This window comes from Bos mutus, chromosome 18 (genome assembly GCF_027580195.1).
Source record: "Bos mutus isolate GX-2022 chromosome 18, NWIPB_WYAK_1.1, whole genome shotgun sequence".
Classification (NCBI taxonomy): domain Eukaryota; kingdom Metazoa; phylum Chordata; class Mammalia; order Artiodactyla; family Bovidae; genus Bos; species Bos mutus.
The window spans coordinates 36,712,222-36,728,804 of NC_091634.1; the positions used below are offsets into that span (position 1 = coordinate 36,712,222).

Here is a 16,583-nt window from a genome sequence, read left to right on the forward strand (position 1 = left end):
GGTGTCAGTAAGCGCTGGCTGCACAGCGGAATTGCCAGGAAGGCTGGCCTGCATCTCCCTCTCCAGCCCGTGTGACCTCAAAAGCCAGCAGACCTGACTGGCCAATCCTGGTTGAATCAGCAGCTCCCTGCAGAGGGCTTGGGGAAGAAGGCACAGAATGTGATTTCCTGGGTCTCTCCAGGGTGGTGATTGGGAACTGGCCTCACGAAGAGGCCAGGAGGGAGGTTCAGAGGTGTAGGAAGGAGAGTGGGAACCAGAGCCACAGGCCCCCTTCTCCCCACATCCTTCCCAGGGGAGAGGGGGTGGTCTGGGCTGGAGCAGGGAGAGCAGGCCTGGCAGGCTGCAAAGGACAGCACTAAGGTTAGGGCCTTGTCTGACTTCTCATGTGACAATTCATGGAACCTGCTTTTCTGGAAAAGCAGAATAATCACTCCTACCTGGTTTACTCTCCAGGGGGTTCCTGGGAGGAAGAGATGAGAGGGTTCTAGAAAGGACTCCGGAAGTGTCACAGCAGGTTCGTGTCTAGATGTCTCTGCTTCTATCTTGGTCCAGGTACCCCGCTCTGGCGAGCAGTCCTGGCAGGCCAGGTGCCCGCACCCTGTACTGATGCATCATCAAGGCTTCTCATGGCCACCTTAAGAGGTCATAAGGGAGACTCCCAAGAGTGCATTCCCACCATGAAGCAGGCTAGAGAAGATGGGGGCAGAGGAAAGTCATCTTTGCACCTGGTTGAACAGAAGCAGTCCAAAACAGAGTCCAAAATAAAAATCCTAATTTTATTTGCTGAACATAATTTAAAACTAAAACATAAAAGTGTCTCTTCCGCCATCACTAGAAATCCAGGTGGCCGCTGGAGAGAGGACTGGCCCTTGGCTCTGCTGAGGGCTCAAGGAAAACAAAAACCCCTGTGCAAGCCCTGGCCCTTCCTCTGAGTGCCCCCGGAACGCCCGCAGGCCGCAGCAGGCAGCCGGAGGCGGCAGAAAGAGAGCTCTGCCTCAGGAAGGCGCCTCTTGGTTTCTTTGGGAAGCTGATGGGAAGCCAGAGGTCAGAGCGTTGGAGGCCTGGCTTAAAGCCACCAGTCAGGCCAAGATGAAACATCTGCTCAAGTCTCCCAGGCACCTGGCTGGGGGTGAGTGGGAGGAAGGAATGGAGAAAACTGATGCTAAACCGCAAATTAGCACCCTGGGCCTTGGCCCTGAGATGGCCTCCACTGGCATAGGAGGGGGTGAGACTAAAAATAAATAAATAAAAGTGACACCGCTTCAAGGAGGGAGCATGACAGGCCCGTGGAAGCACCCTTTGTCAGGCCTGAGCAGAGATGAGACAGGGCATGACGGCTTCAAAAAGCCCTTGTCTGGGGGCCAATGGCATCCAAATGCAGACAGCCCAAGGGGGTGTGGGGGAGGGGCCATTTGTTGGCGGGACTACCATGGGGGTACTGGCTGAGTACGGGTGGGCTCACCAGGTGACCCCCATCTTTTGTTTTGTTTTGCTTTTTTGCATAACCACCACAGACCTAGAACTAGGAAGCCCAGGCTGCCCTCTACTGGTGATTTCTGGGAAAGACTACAATGCAGTGGTACCTGACCTGCAACTCAAAGGCGCCAAGAGAACCAGCTCCCGGAGAGCACCCAGAGCAGCTGTGCCTCCTCCGGCCAGGCCCCCCAGTGGAGGGCTGGCAGCATCCCCAGCGATCTGAGTGGGTTCTTCCATCTCTGTCTGGCTGCAGAGGGGCCCAAGACAATGAGGGCCTCTGGTGCTCACTTCAAAGGCATCGAGAAGAATTTGTTCCCAGACTTGCAGTGAATCTGCTCAGCGTATGCACGCAGCAGCATCTCGGAGTCTTCAAACTCATCCACGATTCCCTTAAAAGCAGGAGCCAGGAGAGGACAGTTGCGTTAAGAGGAATCAGGGACCCAGACGGCACTGCAAACAAAGCCAGCCTACCGAAATCCTTCACAGGTTAGGATACCTTGTCTAATCAGCTCTGCTATTCTGTGAGGTCAGTACTATCATCCCACCTTGGCAGACGAGGAAATGGATGCTCAGAGTCCTGGATCATAGAATCCAATAAAACCAGGCTTGGGACCTGGGTCTGCTGGAGCCGGAGCCCAGAGCTCCTTGCCACCTCCAGCGTGATCAGGCCAAGAACAGACGTGGCTACCTGATAATGGTCCAGGGGCTGTCTCCTGCCTGCATGTGTTTCCTTTGGCTCAAACAATATTTTCTTAAAAAATACATACTGGTGGCCAACATTTGAAAATAGGGTGATTACACATAAAAAAAAAAAAATCTAGGTTTCTGGCTTTTCTTGAAAAACAAGTGCTTGCAACACAAGGTCCACATTCCTACACAGCAACTCCCCACCGTCTCCTTTCCGAGAGGTACCAGCTCCTCTGAGGGCACTGACGGGAAAGTGAAAGTTACCCCCTACTTATCACAAGATGAGAAAGGCTGTGAGGATGGACGTTCTGGACACCTGGCACATTTCACTCATTTCCAGCCCCTGCCGGGCCCCTGTGAGCACCCGAGCCTTTGACCTCTGGGTGAGGGGCTGTGGACTTGAAGGGAAGTTGGCAGCGTCCTCTGAGATCAGTGTTCTCCGGCAGGGCGTCTCCAGTTTTAACGTGCACACAAATCCCCAGACATCTTGTTAACTTCTGACTCCTTAGGTCTGGGTTGGGGCGAGAGAGTGGGTGTCGCTAATAAGCTCCCAGGTGGTGTCCTGCCGCTGGTCTGAGACTGCGCTGAGAGGAGGAGCAGGAGGTGTGGGTCTCTCTGGCCAGGCCAGTTATCTCCCAGGGATTCCAGTTTGTGGGTCTAATCCTCAGGGTTTGTCAGCCCCCTTCCCATCCCCCACCTTCCACAGCTTTACTTCCGGAGTTCAGCACCTGCCTGGCTCTCGTGCCAGGAATTCACCTGTAGTTCCTGCAGGCACGGCCCTTCCATCTGGAGACGCGCGTCACCCACACACCAGGCCAGGCTGATGTGGAAGGAGGGGTCCTGCAGAGGAACAGCAGGGAGGCAGGTGGTCACCTGGATGCCGTGGCAGATGTCACAAGAGCTCCGAGACGAGAGTTGTCCCAGTATCCCTACTGGATCCCTGACCTGATCCACGGAGACTAGATCCTTGGTGTTGATCCCAGGTGCCTCCACGGATAGATACAATAGCCCTGGGCTAGTCCTTGCTATGGACTGAATTGTGTGTTCCCTTCCCCCCCATCCCAATTCATATATTAAAGTCTTAATCCCCAAGGTGATGGTATTTGGAGAAGGGGCCCTTGGGAGATAACTGGGTTTAGCTGAGGTCATGAAGGTGGAGCCCTCATGAGGGGGTTAGTGCCCACATAAGAGGCGGCAGATGGCTCCTCCCTCTCTCTTTCCATCGAATGAGGACATGATGGGAAGATGGCCATCGATAAGCCAAGAAAAGAGGCCTCACCAGAAACTGACCATGATGGCACCTTGGTTTCAGGCTTCTAGGCTCCAGAATTGCGAGAAAATAAAGTTCTATTGTTTAAGTCATCCAGTCTCTGGTATCTGGCTATGGCAGCCTGAGCTAAGACAGTCCTGTTCTCAGAGGCTCTCCTTTACATGTCATAACATTGAGTCCTTACATCTGGGACATGGAAGAGAACCCATGTCCCAGATTTAATGTTTTCTGATGTGAAACATTTCAATAGATGACATACTTTTTAAGGTGAACAAAACCTGAAATATCTAAAATTATGATTAAACTGTAAATTATCTCCATTCAAATTCATACTTCTATATCACAGCATGACTTTAAAAGAATATATCAAGCAAAACCACCGGCCCTTTAAAGCCATAACATTCAACTTGGGTAGGTTCAAGTTCCCCTGGAGGGCACGGGGTAAGGCACAGGAAGGGATGTGAAGCTTTGACTCTATCTGGAGTGTCGATGTGACTAAAAAATACTAGGGAAAGCTACTTCTTAAAAAATATAAAGATAAGCATGGATACATCAGAATCAAAGGCACAGATCTCGTCGAGCATACTGAAGAGATAACAGAAAATTTGTAAGAAATGCTGGACTTTGGCAGGGTAATATCTGACCCAACATCAGACCCTCAACTCCCCAGGGGTGTGGGTCATCTGAGGGCCAGGCGAATGGACGCTTCCCCTGGGAAAGTTCTGGGGGGCTCTGCAAGGGTTTCTTTAAGCTGGATTTATTGCCATTAGAGATGGGTTGGTGGAGAGGAAAAATGACGCCCGTTGATTACCTGGTAGAAAGTGCTGAGGTCAAACTCCTCCATGACCCTGTCTACCTCTGCAACCAGGTCCAGGAAGTGGGCGTGCCCTGAGGTGACCTCGAGCCCAACAAAGGTCCTGGGGGGAGACAGCAGTGGAGACAACACTGGTGTGAGACACGGCCGCTGAGAATGTAAACCAGCCGTGAGGAGGGCAGAGGATGCAACAGAAGGAAGCCGGGAGGTCTGGGTCATGAACTCAGTTCACTACCCTGCTCTCCCAGCTGGCTCTCCCATCCTCCCCTAGCTCTAACCACACACCTCCCCTCTTTCCCTAGGGTCTAAGATCCCCTGAAGGACCATCATCATCTGCCGCTGCCAAGTCTACGGACCCAATGCTTCTGTAGCCAGGCTCACCATCATCGCTCCCAGGTGGGTCCTTCTCCAGGGCTTCCCTCTCTGGCACTGACTCCCTCCCAGTAGCACACTCTCATCTTTATTCTCTTATTTATTTTTGGCCCCGCAGCACAGCATGTGGGATCTTAGTTCCCCCCACTGGAGATCAAACCCGTGCCTCCTGCAGTGGAACTTCAGTGTCTTAACCACTGGACTCTCTCATCCTTAAAACCCCTCCTTTGAACCCGAGTTCTCAGCCAGTCTTCATTCCATCCTCAGTTAGACTTGATGTTCAGATGCTCTGTCTCCCTCTGCTGTCTCCCGCCCCGCCATCTTCAGCCAGCTCGCATCAAAGCTGCCGCCCACCTCCGGGTTACTGCACTTGATGGACACTTCTCCGGCCTCACCTTGGCCTCTCAGCAGGGTCTGACACAGCTGGTTCCTCTCTCCCTGAAACCCATTTTTTTCCTCTTGGCTCCAAGAGACCACCCACTACACAGTCCTGGTGTGACCCTGCCTCTGGCCTCCGGTTCAGTCTCCTCTGCTGCCCTCTGTTCTTTCCAGCCTCTAAATGGTCAAGGGTTGCAGAGCCCAGCCCTCAGGCCTTTGATGTGCTCTGTGTGCCCTGGCCCCCACCCCAGCCCTGGTTTCAGTATCACACAGCCCGATGGCTCCCACATTTCCATCTCTGGCTGGCACCTCTCCTGTCTGCTTGACTGTGTATGTACCTCTTCCACCCATGGGTACCCGGGGATATCATCAGTGGCAACGTTTACTGGGAACAAAGCAAAACCGATTTTCCTCCCACAGGTGTTTCCAAACTCGGGAAGTGGGACCATTTATTTACCCAGCTGTTCAAACCCCAAGTCCAGGCATCTACTTTGGTTCTTCCCCTTACTGTGCATAGATCCGACTCACTGATGATTCTGGTTGATTCTCTCTGCAGCGTATCAGGAATACGTCTGCTTCTTGGCCCTTGCACTGCCATCACCCTGAGTCAGGACACCCTCGGCGCCTCACCTGGATGGTGACACCTGTCTCCTCTCTCTCTCCCTGCATCCAACCTCCTTTACATCTTGTCTCCATGTGGGAGCCACAGACACGATTGGGCCAGACCGGCAGTTACAAACGTAAGTTGGATCACGTCTCTGTGCAGATCCCTCCAGTGGCTTCCGTGACCCTGAAAACTCCTGACCCTGACCTTGAAGGCCCGGTAGGAGCTAACCCAGACTGACTCATCTCCTCCCACTCTCCCACTTGCTCCCTGGGTTCCGCTTCATTGGCCTCCTCAAACAAGCCAGGCTCCTTCCTCCTTAGACCACCTCCTTGGCTGTGTCCTCTGCTTGGAGGCTCTCTCAGTAGCGTTTCCCAAGGCTCATTACTTTTCATCCTTAGGTCACTGGCAAATGCCAGCTCCTAGGGGCGTCCTTGGCTGCATGATCCAGACTCATATCACAGTAGTTTCTAAGAGTCTCATTTCCTTGTTTATCTCCCCCTGCAGAACGTGAGACCCCAAAGAGCAAGGACTGTGCTGACCTTTTCATTGCTGACCTGCAGTGTACAGCAAGTCTCTGGCACCAGGACGTGCTGAACCAATTTTGCAGAATGAAGGAATGAGCTGTCCTCTCAGAGGTGCTGAGAGCAGAAGGCAACTCAGTGAGTGGATGTGACAAGGACGTTTGCTTTGAAGCCTTGTTAATAACAATTTCTTTTGTTCATCTCATCCTTGAATGCTTTTATAAAACTCGTTCAGTTCATTTGAGCCTCACAACTGCCCACTGATAGATGTGTCAGGGCATGCCTGTGACAGCTTGGAAATGGCAGGTCACAGAGGTTGAAGGTATGAGCTCAACGTTAAATTGGAGACAGCTGGGCAGGCACCCAGGGTTTTTTTGTCTCAGGCTTTCCCCACTAAACCAAGATGTTATTCTCTACCTCTGCTCCTCCTCTTATGCTCCCGGAGTTATTTTTCTTAATGAAAGGTTCAGATTTGGGGACAACTGCCTTGGTAGTCATAGAGCTGGTTAAAACACAAACAAACCAAAAAATGAGACAGACAAGGCCTCCTCAAGTCTTTACTGCAAAGAATCCTCTTCTGGGAACAACTGGGGGCAGAGCAGGGAGACCCACCTGGTTTTCTCTTGATTGGTGTAAATCTTTACCTGGTCGGTGGTAAAGCAGAATCTGAAATTCAGAAGAACCACATTTCAGGAAAAATGATAAGGAAAATATTTTTAGAGAAAACAGTTTATATTAAAGAAACATCACTTTGAAACTATAGTTAACTCATTTCACGTGTAGTATTGTTGCCCTGTTATACAGGTGGTAAACTCAATCCTAGAATACAAGAGCTTAAATAATCGCTGAGTCCAGAGCTTCATTCAGATGCTAGTAAAAATTTTACTTTATAAAGAACAGTTGATTTTGATAAGCAATTTGAGACTATTTCAGCTTTACTGATGGGAACTGAGAAAGACATCATCAGGTTGGTGTTAATAGATGACTTAAGGGCCAATTTTTTCCTTGTAGGTTAAAAAAAAAGACAATTCTGACCCCGGCTAAGCAACAACAGGGGGCTTCCCACGTAGCTCAGATGGTAAAGAAGCTGCCTGTAATGCGGGAAACCTGGGTTAGATTCCTGGGTTGGGACGATCCCCTGGAGAAGAGATAGGCTACCCACTCCAGTATTCTTGGGCTTCCCTGGTTGCTTAGATGGTGAAGAATCCACCTGCAACTCGGGAGACCCGGCTTTGACTCCTGGATTGGGAAGATCCCCTGGAGAAAGGAATGGTAACCCACTCTGATATTCTTGCTGGAAAATTCCATGGACAGAGGAGCCTAGCAGGCTACAGTCCATGGGGTTGAAAAGAGTCGACCACAACTGAGTGATTAACACTTTTCATGTACTTTATTCTATAACAGAACCCACGCTATCTGTATCTGCTCTGAATCAACAGACATATATGGTGCTGATTCTCCCATAGCCAGGATTCACAGGGCCAGGAATCAAGGGGTGGAAATGGGAGTGGAACCGCTAATATGAGTGATCTATTAGCAAAATGTTTACTTTCTGTTCCCACAACTTCATGCTCTGGTAGCCCAGAGGTCTCAGTTCCAGAGGGAGGAATACTTCCCATAGGAGACATAGTGCTTTCATTGAACTGGAAGTTGAGACTTGCCACCTTGGTGGTCCAGTGGCTAAGACTTCACACTCCCAATGCAGGGAGCCAGGGTTTGATCCCTGGTTGGGAACTAATCCTACATGCTGCAACTAAGACACGGTACAGCCAAATAAATAATATTAAAAAAAAAAAAGACTTGCCACTTTGGGCTCCTGTACCTTTGAATCAACAAAGAGTTCCAGTGTTGGCTGGGGTCCTTGATCCTGACTACCAAGGGGAAACTGGACTAGAACTCCATGATGGAGATAAGGCAGAGGGTGCCTGGGATACAGAAGACCTGCTGTTAGATCTTTTAGTATTAACCATGCCCACTGACTCAGGCCAGCGGAAAAGTACACCAACCAACCCAGGCAGGACTAGTAATGGCCCTGATCCTTCAGGAATAAAGGTTTGGGTCACCACCCCAGGTAAAGAACCATAACCACCTGAGGTGCTTGCCAAAGGCAAAGGGAATAGAGAGCTAGGAAGTGGAAGGTAGCTGTAAATATCAGCTGTGACCACGTGACCAGTTACAGAAATGAGGACTGTAATTATCATGAGAATTTCCTTATTTTATGAATACATCTGTGAGTATAAATACCGGACACCTCGGGGACACTGTGAGTTTGGATCTAGAACACGGCAATAAAGTGAATACTGCAATAAAGTATGGAGAAGGCGATGGCACCCACTCCAGTACTCTTGCCTGGAAAATCCCATGGATGGAGGAGCCTGGTAGGCTGCAGTCCATGGGGTCGTTAAGAGCCTGGCACGACTTAGCAACTTCACTTTCACACATTGGAGAAGGAAATGGCAACCCACTCCAGTACTCTTGCCTGGAGAATCCCAGGGACAGAGGAGCCTAGTGGGCTGCTGTCTATGGGGTCGCACAGAGTCGGTCACGACTGAAGCAACTTAGCAGTAGCAGCAATAAAGTGAGTCACAATTTTTTGGCTTTTCAGTGCATATAAGAGTTATGTCTATACTACACTGCAGTCAACTAAGCATGCAAAGGCATTATGTCTAAAGAAACAATCTACATACTTTATTTTTTAAATACTTTATTACTAAAACCTGCTAACCATCATTTGCGCATTCAGTGAGTCATAATCTCTTTGCTAGTGGAGGGTCCTGGCTCAGTGTACATGGCTGCTGACTGGTCAAGGTGGTGGTTGCTGAAGACTGGGGTGGTGAAGGCAATTTCTTAGAATAAGACAATAAGGCAAACGATGAAGTTTGCTCCATCAACCTTCTTTTCCTTCCATGAACAATTATTCTGTAGCATGCAATGCAATGCTGTTTAGTGGTACTTTATCCACAGGAGAGCTTCTTTCAAAATTGGAATCAATCCTCTCAAACCCTGCCACTGCTTTATCAACTAAGTTTATGTAATATTCTAAATCCTTGGTCATCATTTCAACCATCTTCATAGCATCTTCACCAGGAGTAGATTCCGTCTCAAGAAGCCACGTTCTCTGCTCAGCCGTAAGAAGCTCCTCAGCCATTAAAGTTTTATCATGAGATGGCAGCAACTCACTCCCATCATGAGGCTCCACTTCTAATTCTAGCTGTCTTGCTTCTTCCATCACATCTGCAGTTACTTCCTCCACTGAAGTCTTGCCCTCTTCAAAGTCACCCATGAGGACTGGAATCAACTTCTTCCAAACTCCCGTGTATGTTGGTATTTTGACCTTTTCCTATGAATCACAAATGTTCTTAATGGCATCTAGAATGGTGAATCCTTTCCAGAGGTTTTCAATTGACTTTGCCCAGATCCATCAGCAGAATTATTACCTTTGGCAGCTATAACCTAAATGAAACATATTTCTTAAATAAGACTTGAGGGTTGAAATTTAGCCCTTGATCCATGGACTGCAGAATGGATGTTGTGTTAGCAACAGAGAAACGACACTGACCTCATCTGTCCATCTCCATCAGAGCTCTTGGGTCTCCTGGTGCATTGTTACTGAGCAGTAATATTTTGATAGGAATCTTTCTTCTGAGCTGGCTGTCTCAACAATGGGCTTGAAATATTCAGTAAACCAAGCTGTCAACAGATGTGCTGTCATCCAGGCTTTGTTGTTACATTAATAGAGCATCAGCAGAGTAGATTTAGCATAATTCTTAAGGGCCCTAGGATTTTTGAAATAGCAAATGAGCATTGGGTTAAACTTAAAATCAACAGCTGTATTAGCCCCTAACGAGAGAATTAGCCTGTTCTATGAAGCTGTGAAGCTAAGCCCTGACACCCCCTTTCAGTCTATGAAAATCCTAGCTGGCATCTTCTTCCAATAGAAGGCTGTTTCAGCTACACTGAAAAATCTGTTGCTTGGTGTGGCCACCTTCATTAATGATCTTAGCTAGATCTTCTGGGTAATTTGCGGCAGCATCTACATCAGTACTTGCAGCTTCATCTCACACTTTCATGTTATGGAGGCGGCTTCTTACATTAAACTTCATGAACCGACCTCTGCCAGCTTCAGACTTTTCTGCAGATTCCTCCCCTCTCAGCCTTCACAGAATTGAAGAGTTAGGGCCTTGCTCTGAATCAGGCTTTGGCTGAAGGGAATGCTGTGACTGGTTTCATCATCTGTCCAGACCACTAAAACTTTCTCCAGGCTCTTTTGCTTTACCATTCCTGCATTCGCTGGAGGAGTACTTCTAATTTCCTTCAAGAACTTTCCCTTTTCAGTCACAACTTGGCTAACAGGGACAAGAGGCCTAGCTTCCAGTTTCCTTCCACTTTTGACATGCCTTCCTCACTTAATCATTTTTGGCTTTTGATTTGAAGTGAGAGACGTGTGACCCTTCCTTTCACTTGAACACTTAAGAGGCTAGTGTAGGGTTATTAATTTCAATACTGTTGTATCTCAGGGAATAGGGAGGCCTAAGGGGAGGGAGAGAGATGCGGAGGAATGGCTGGTCGGTGGAGCGGTCAGAACATTCACATTTATCAATTGTCTGCCCTCTTACATGGGTGTGGCTCCTGGCACCCCAAAACAATTACAATAATAATGTCAAATATCACTATGACAAATATAAGGATAATGAGAAAGTTTGAAATATTGCAAGAATTACCGAAATATGACAAACACAAGAGCAAATGCTGGAACATGATGCTGACAGACTTGCTCAATGCAGGGTTGCCACAAACCTTCAGTTTATTAAAAAATGCTGTATCGGTGAAACATAAAAAACAAGATTTGCCTGTATATATATTAAGCAAATATCTTTGTTTTCTTCTCTTACTCCCTTATCACATAAGATGGAATGACTTTATTTTAGCATTTAAGTGTTGCTAATTGGTATTCAAGTTATGGGCTTCCTAGGTGGCTCAGGGGTAAAATAATCCACCTGCCAATGCAGGAGACATGGGTTTGATCCCTGGGTTGGGAAGATCCCCTGGAGGAGGAAATGGCAACCCATTCCAGTATTCTTGCCCGGGAAATGCCATGTAGAGAGGAGCCTGGCAGGCTATAGTCCACAGGGTTACAAAGAGTTGGACATGACTGAGCACGCATGCACGCATTCAAGTTAGGGGTGATTAGAAGAGCAAAAACATTGCTCAAGAACCTTACCCCCGCTTCTGGGAAAGGGATTAGTGCATTTTCAGGAGCACAATGGACGTTGTATTATGTTAGGCAGAGTTATGGCCTTGTTGTAGTGTTAATTTAGAGATTAAGTGTGGTTTAAGAAGATGCATGTAAGTGTCAAGTCAAGAAGGGATAGACTGGTGATGGTTAATTTTATGTGTTAACCTGACTGATCTAAGGGATGCCCAGAGAGCTGGTAAGCCATTATCTTGGGGTTTGTCTGTGAGGGTGTTTCTGGAAAGACTAACATTTGAACTGATGAACTGGGTAAAGCAAACGGCCTTCCTCAACGGGTGGGTGTTATCCAAGGTGCTGAGGGCCTGAACGGAACAGAAAGGCCGAGGAAGGACAAACTCCCCTTCCCTGCATGAGTTGAGACATCCATTTTCTCCTACCCTCTGACATCAGCACTCCTGGTTTTCAGGCTTTCAGGCTCATATCAGGACTTACATCACCAGTCCCCTGTTATTTTAGGACTTTGAAATCAAACTGAATTACACAACCAGCTCTTCTGGTTCTCTCCTTGTAGATGGCAGATAGTGGGCTTCTTGGCCTCCATAACTGCATAAGCCAACACCTGTAATAAATCTCTTCTTATCTATATACATCTTACGGGTTCTGTTTCATACATCAAAGTCACACGGGATGACATGTACAGGGCACAGCGCTAGGAGATACTCAGTGTGCTAGTCTTTAGGTCTGGCCTGCTTGCTGGGGTAGCACCATCCCACAGGTCCATCCCCATGGGAACTTAGAGGGGAAGGAGAGGAGAGGCAGACAGAAGCATGGGACACTCACCTCTGGAAGGAGGCCACTCGGTCTTTCAGAGCCTGCACGAAGGGGAGGATCCAGTGGTGGCGCAGAACCACGCTCTGGGACAGGCTGAGGTGGAAGGCTTCCATCCTCACCAGCCGGGGGACGTATGTCTGCGCGTGGCACAGCAGTGCGTCAAGCAGGTCCAGGAACTCCTCCCGGGCTTCGTCTGGAGGGGAAGAGTGGAGTGGGTGGGCCATTCTCTTAGCAGGATGGCCACATGATGGCCAGGAGCAGAGAAAGGCTTTTGTTACTCTAGGTTTTAGGAGAAAGTTACTCTGAGAGCAGCCAGCATCTTGTTGTTTAGTCGCTAAGTCGCATCCGACTCTTTTCAACTCCATGGACTGTAGCCTGCCAGGCTCCTCTGTCCGTGGAATTTTCCAGGCAAGACTACTGGAGCAGGTTGCCATTTCCTTCTCCAGGGGACCTTCCCGACCCAGGGATCCAACCTGCATCTCATGCACTGGCAGGTGGATTCTTTACCACTGAGCCACCTGGGAAGCTCAGCCAATGTCTATGTATTCTAATCATATTTTAATATGTGTTTATGGTTATAGAATACACATATAGCTTGTTCCTTGGAAGAAAAGTTACGACCACCTAGACAGCATACTAAAAAGCAGGAACATTACTTTGCCAACAAAGGTCCGTCTAGTCAAAGCTATGGTTTTTCCAGTAGTCATGTATGGATGTGAGACTTGGACTATAAAGAAAGCTGAGTGCCGAAGAACTGATGCTTTTGAACTGTGGTGTTGGAGAAGACTCTTGAGAGTCTCCTGGACTGCAAGGACATCCAACCAGTTCATCCTAAAGGAAATCAACCCTGAATATTCATTGGAAGGACTGATGCGGAAGCTGAAACTCCAATACTTTGGCTACCTGTTGCAAAGAACTGACTCATTTGAAAAGACCCTGATGCTGGCAGAGATTGAAGGCAGGAGGAGAAAGGGACAAAAGAAGATGAGATGGTTGGATGGCATCATTGACTCAATGGAGTAAGCTCCAGGAGCTGGCGATGGACAGGGAGGCCTGGTGTGCTGCAGTCCATGGGGTTGCAAAGTGGTGGACACGACTGAGCAACTGAACTGAACTGATACATATACATACATATGCTTTTTGAAAAGAATTTGAGTAAAAAGAGAAATATGTGACAGAGAAAGCAGGCGTCCTCAAAGTCCACATCTAAAGCAGGGATATCCAAACTACTGTGATCACACGTGCCATTAGTCAAACGAGCTTGCACACATACCTACAGTCAATGTACATTTATTAATAAATTACAAACATGCGCTCCACTGCAAAATTATGTTATAAAATGTACACTCTGAAGAGTAGAAACTTAAAAAGATGAGATAAAGAGAAATACATTAAAAAGTCTTAATGCTTTTCTTTCTAAGAGGTCACCTTGATCTCTCCCTCAGGGCACATACCCCACTTTCAAGACCACTGCTACCTGCTAAGTCACTTCAGTCGTGTCCGACTCTGTACGACCCCATAGACGGCAGCCCACCAGGCTCCCCTGTCCCTGGGACTCTCCAGGCAAGAACACTGGAGTGGGTTGCCATTTCCCTTTCCAATGCATTAAAGTGAAAAGTGAAAGTGAAGTCGCTCAGTCGTGTCCGACTCTTAGCAACCCTGTGGACTGCAGCCTACCAGGCTCCTCCGTCCATGGGATTTGCCAGGCAAGAGTACTGGAGTGGGGTGCCATTGCCTTCTCCACAAGGATGGGTTACTGTGGAGCCATAATCATGAGCTTGCCTTCTGTAATGAGAGGAAGGCTGTCCAACGTGTAGTGTCATATGGAGAAAGCTCAGGAAGAACTGCATGCCCTCATCTTTTCTAACAAATAAAATATATATATTGGCACAACACTGAAAAAAGCTGGGGAAATAAGCATCTGAGAAGTCTAGCAACTTAACTAAGGGCACCCAGAGTAGTGGGTAGTGGAGTGAGGTCAGACTCTGAAGCCTGGGCTTTTTCTGCCTGCCACTCACTCATCAGGGTTAGGGTAGGGTGGGACTTGAAGCCAGAGCTTGCCCTCTCTCTGCTGAGTTGATCTCTTTCTCACTACCAGTGTCAGAACTTGAGGTTTCTGGCTTCCTCCTGGTTGGGGCCAGCTTCCTCCCATAAGAGGCACCTTGTCAGTGTCAGCCACATGTCTCTCAGGCATTACTTACAAGGTACGTAGACGTGGGTGGCCCAGTTGCCACGCTCATGGGGAAAGGTGCGCACCCGGCCCCCGTGTTTTGCACTATCATCCACAGGCCCCTCCTCAGTGCTGGGGAACATGTGCAGCACACTGTCGGGTACTGGCAACCTCTGGCCGGGAAGGGGGCTCTGGCCCCTGCAAGATGAAAGAAGAAAATAAGCCCAGTTAGCTTCCTACTTTCTCTGTCTGTACACATGAGGAAAGTTGTAACCCTTGTACAGGGTGACTCTGCATGTCTATTTCTCACCAAGTGCCATTAGATAACCACAAAGCTCTTTCCCCAACACTCTTTCATTGGTGTCTCCCAGATTTTTCCAGTAGTCATGTACAGATGTGAGAGTCGGACATTAAAGAAGGCTGAGTGCCGAAGAATTGATGCTTTTAAACTGTGGTGCTGGAGAAGACTCCTGAAAGTCTCCTGGACTGCAAGGAGATAAAACCAGCCAATCCTAAAGGAAATCAACCCTGAATATTCATTGGAAGGACTAATGCTGAAGCTAAAGTTCCAATACTATGGCCACCTGATGTGAAGAGCTGATTCAGTGAAAAAGACCCTGATGCTGGGAAAGATTGAGGGTGGGAGGAGAAGGGGATGACCGAGGATGAGTTGGTTGGATGGCATCACCGACTCAATGGACATGAGTTTGAGCGAGCTTGGGGAGATAGTGAAGGACAGGGAAGCCTGGGGTGCTGCAGTCCATGGGGTTGTAAAGCATGGGACACGACTCAGTGAACAACTCCTGGAAGCAGACTTTCTAGGAACCTGGTCCCCATGGGAAACAAAGGAGCACGTAGCGATATGTGGAGGGATTGGGGGCAGGAGGAGAAGGGGACGACAGAGGATGAGATGGCTGGATGGCATCACCGACTCAACAGATATGAGTTTGGGTAAATCCCGAGAGTTGGTGATGGATAGGGAGGCCTGGCGTGCTGCGATTCATGGGGTTGCAAAGAGTCGGACACGACTGAGCAAGTGAGCAAGTGAACTGAACTGAACTGGACAGGCCTGAGCCAGAGTGACACTTCCTAGCTCTGTGGTCTTAGGCAAGTAATATGCTCTCTGTGGACCTCCCGTTTCCTCATCCATAAAGTGGGATGAACGAAAGTGCTGCTTGAAAAGCACTCAGCAGGTACCAGGCCTGGCAATTAACAACCGAAGCTCCTCCACAAAGTAGGAGACTTCCTACTTTGCTCACTGCTGAGTCCCCAGTTCCCAGCCTGGCGCAGAGCGAGTACTTCATGAATATTTATTAGATTAAAGAAACACTTTCCAAATGAGGAAACAGACCTATGGTGGTACAGTGGTGCGTACCAGGAGACAGAGTGGGCCGGCGCCCGAGGCTGGACCCAAACCCACCCCGTTTCCTGCCTCCTAACCTTGACCCAGCCAGGTGGGGGCACACCGAGGCTCTGTCTGGTCCTCCTTGCCCCCACCCCGTGCCCCTTTTCTTTCCCTCGCGAGCAGCCCCGGACCCTCTCCAATCACCCTTCCCCAGAAAGACTTCCTCGCTCCTCACCGACTGCGGCCTTCAGCCCCCGGCCGAACCCGGGCCCCGGCCTCGGCCTCATCTTCGGAGCCGCTGCTGCTGTAGCCCACGAGGGGCGCCGCACTCATGAGGCACCCCCGCACCCACCTTCAAGACCGCACAGACAGCCGGCAGGCAATCTCACCCCACCCGGAATTCCTCTGTGCCGGAAGTGCTCTCCCGGGGGCGGGGCACAAATTAGCACCGCCTCGGGGCGGGGTGCGGGGGCGGGGCCCGGCAGGACAGGAGCAAAGATTGTACCCACCCAGACCACGCTGCGTGCCCGCTCGCCTCGCTTTGACCGCTCCCTTGGAGCCTCCTGGCACGGCCATCCTCCGTGTGCCCATTTCAGAGATCGCTCTGGGTCCTGACCTCTCTCTCTGTCCGCTGCTCAGTCTGCAGCAACTCGGGACCTCCCGGCAGCCGATGGTCTCTGGGTCAGAGGTCAGAGCACTAGACCCAGCGGAGATCCTTGCCCTAGCCGTCCGGACTGGGGTCAGAGGTCCCGGGGCCCCTTCCCCAAGCCCCGCCCAAAGTCCGAGCTCCGGGGGGCCCCCTTCCCTAAGAGCGAGCTGAAGAGTCAGAGGCGGGTCCGTTTCAGAAGATCAGAGGGTCTAGGAGGGCTCTCCTCTCAGGCTCAGGGGTCGGGCCGTGGGCCGGGCCCTGGGAACTCG

At 49.6% G+C, this 16,583-nt stretch overlaps 1 protein-coding gene across 4 annotated transcripts; it reads right to left on the reverse strand.

The window, feature by feature from the left end:
• Positions 1–763: 763 nt before the first annotated feature.
• Positions 764–16,528, reverse strand: USB1 (U6 snRNA biogenesis phosphodiesterase 1). 4 transcript variants are annotated; one of them, XM_070388353.1, is made up of 7 exons: positions 16,175–16,528; positions 14,352–14,518; positions 12,160–12,343; positions 6,738–6,791; positions 4,245–4,350; positions 2,920–3,003; positions 764–1,865 (listed from the first exon to the last, which is right to left on the reverse strand). In XM_070388353.1, exons 2-7 carry the CDS (start codon positions 14,461–14,463, stop codon positions 1,761–1,763), a joined length of 645 nt encoding a protein of 214 aa, XP_070244454.1. In that variant the 5' UTR covers positions 14,464–14,518; positions 16,175–16,528; the 3' UTR covers positions 764–1,760. The 4 variants fall into 4 exon arrangements, with proteins under 4 accessions (XP_070244454.1, XP_005899960.2, XP_070244452.1 ...); XM_005899898.3 differs by lacking the exon at positions 16,175–16,528 and adding an exon at positions 15,901–16,081; XM_070388351.1 differs by lacking the exon at positions 16,175–16,528 and adding an exon at positions 15,901–16,081 and having other exon boundaries at positions 764–2,674.
• Between the last annotated feature and the right edge of the window lie 55 nt (positions 16,529–16,583).

Bases quoted from the DNA above. Each gene is read 5' to 3' on its own strand.
- USB1 (XM_005899898.3), bottom strand. From the start codon at position 15,998: ATGAGTGCGGCGCCCCTCGTGGGCTACAGCAGCAGCGGCTCCGAAGAT. The intron at 6,792-12,159 runs GTGAGTGTCCCA...TCTGAATTTCAG, and splicing joins CGAGTGGCCTCCTTCCAGAG to ATTCTGCTTTACCACCGACC. The intron at 3,004-4,244 runs GTAATCAACGGG...GTTCCTCTGCAG, and splicing joins ACCTCAGCACTTTCTACCAG to GACCCCTCCTTCCACATCAG.